Raw genomic sequence first — 2,164 nt, 5'->3', positions numbered from 1 at the left:
CAGGAATTCCAGACAGGGAAAATTGGGGAAAAAACCCCAAAAATTAACCAGAATGGTTTCAGAATCTCACAGTGGGTGCTGGGAGTGAGGAGGGTGGGTTTGGGCTGGAATAGGAGCAGGGGGTTCCTCTCCTGAGGGTCTGCAGAGAGGAATTCTCAGCAAAATCCCAGTAAATTCCCATTAAAATCCCAGCAAAATCCCAGTAAAATTCCCAGAAAAAATCTCAGCAAAATTGCTATCAAATTCTCAGCAATATTCCCAGTAAAATCCCAGTAAATTTTAGCATATTCCCAGAGAATTCCCAGAGAATTCCCAGTAAATTCCCATCAAATTCCCAGTAAAATCCCAGTAATTTCCCAGTAATATCCCAGTAAACAATTCCCAGCAAAATTCCCATTAAATTCCCATTAAATTCCCAGCAAAATTCCCAGCAAATTTCTAGTATGTTCCCAGCAAATTCCAGAAAAATCCCAGCTAATTCCCATTAAATTAAATTCCCAGCAAAATTGCTATCAAATTCCCAGCAACATTCCCATCAAATTCCCAGCAATATTCCCAGTAAAATCCCATTAAATTCCCAGCAGATTCCCAATTAATCCTCAGTAAATTTTCTGCACAATTCCCAGCACATTCCCAGTTAATTCCCATGGAATTCCCAGTTAAACCCCAGTTCATTCCCAGTTAAATCCCAATCCATTCCCAAAATCCATTTCCAGTTAACCCCAGTCTGTTCCCAGTTAATCCCAGTTAAATCTCAGTTAATTCCCAGTCCCTCCCAGTCCATCCCAGTCTGTTCCCAGTCCACTCCAGTCCATCCCAGCCCATCCCAGTCCATAGCAGTTAATCCCAGTCCATCCCAGTCCTTCCCAGTCTATCCCAGTTCAATCCCAGTCTGTTCCCAGTTAATCCCAGTCCATCCCAGTTCAATCCCAGTGTGTTCCCAGTCCATCCCAGTCCCTCCCAGTCCCTCCCCAGCACTCACAAGAACGCCTCCTTCAGCCTCGACTCCTTCAGGGGCTCCTCCTCGCTGGGTCCTGAGTGAGCCTCGGCTCTGCAGTGGGGACACCGCGGTGACAACGGTGACAGGGGACAATGACAGTGCCCACGGGGACACCCCTGTGCCACCCTCAGTGCCACCAGTGCCACCGTGGGTCAGTGACAGCGACCATGGGGACACCCCCAGTGTCACCACCAGTGCCACTGTGGGTTGGTGACAGTGCCCAGCGTGCCACCCCTGTGTCACCCCCAGTGCCATTAGTGCCACCTGAGGCTGGTGACAGCACCCATAGTGCCATTCCCAGTGCCACCTCAGGCTGGTGACAGTGCCCCTAGTACCCCTGGTGTCATGTCAGGCTGGTGACAGTGCCTGGCTGCTCCCCCAGTGCCACCTGGGGCTGGTGCCAGTGCCCCCAGGTGTCACCTGGGATTGGTGCCAGTGCCCCCAGTGCCACCTGGGATTGGTGCCAGTGCCCCCAGGTGTCACCTCAGGCTGGTGATAGTGCCCACAGTGCCCCAGGTGCCACCTCAGGCTGGTAACAATGCCCTCAGGTGCCATGTCAGGCTGGTGACAATGCCCCCAGGTGACACCTGAGGTTGGTGACAGTGCCCCTGGTGAGCCAGGGTGCCCTGCCAGTGCCATTAGTGCCACCTGGGGCTGGTGACAATGCCCACAGTGCTCCCAGGGCACCCTCCAGGTGCGCCCAGTGCCACCTGTGGCCGGTGCCAGTGCCCCCAGTGCCACCTAGGGCTGGTGACAATGCCCCCAGTGCCACCTGGGGCTGGTGACAATGCCCCCGGTGCCACCTGGGATTGGTGCCAGTGCCCCTGGTGTCACCTCAGGCTGGTAACAATGCCCTCAGGTGCCATGTCAGGCTGGTGCCAGTGCCCCCAGTGCCACCTAGGGCTGGTGACAATGCCCCCAGTGCCACCTGGGGCTGGTGACAATGCCCCCGGTGCCACCTGGGATTGGTGCCAGTGCCCCTGGTGTCACCTCAGGCTGGTAACAATGCCCTCAGGTGCCATGTCAGGCTGGTGACAATGCCCCCAGTGCCACCTAGGGCTGGTGACAATGCCCCCTGGTGCCACCTGTGGCCGGTGCCAGTGCCCCTGGTGCCACCTGTGGCCGGTGCCAGTGCCCCGGTGCCCTCACCTGCGGTAGGTGTCC

At 55.7% G+C, this 2,164-nt stretch overlaps 1 protein-coding gene across 1 annotated transcript in view; it reads right to left on the bottom strand.

Moving 5' to 3' along the window:
• The window catches only part of ANKRD52 (ankyrin repeat domain 52), a 39,165-nt gene that overhangs the window by 19,921 nt on the left and 17,080 nt on the right, over positions 1 to 2,164 (bottom strand). The window contains exon 11 of the mRNA XM_031065529.1: positions 983 to 1,051. Coding sequence (XP_030921389.1) covers positions 983 to 1,051 — 69 coding nt within the window. The remainder of the gene's footprint in view (positions 1 to 982; positions 1,052 to 2,164) is intronic.

This window comes from Geospiza fortis, unplaced genomic scaffold (genome assembly GCF_000277835.1).
Source record: "Geospiza fortis unplaced genomic scaffold, GeoFor_1.0 scaffold492, whole genome shotgun sequence".
Lineage (NCBI taxonomy): Eukaryota > Metazoa > Chordata > Aves > Passeriformes > Thraupidae > Geospiza > Geospiza fortis.
This window is presented reverse-complemented; position numbering and strand designations above follow the sequence as displayed.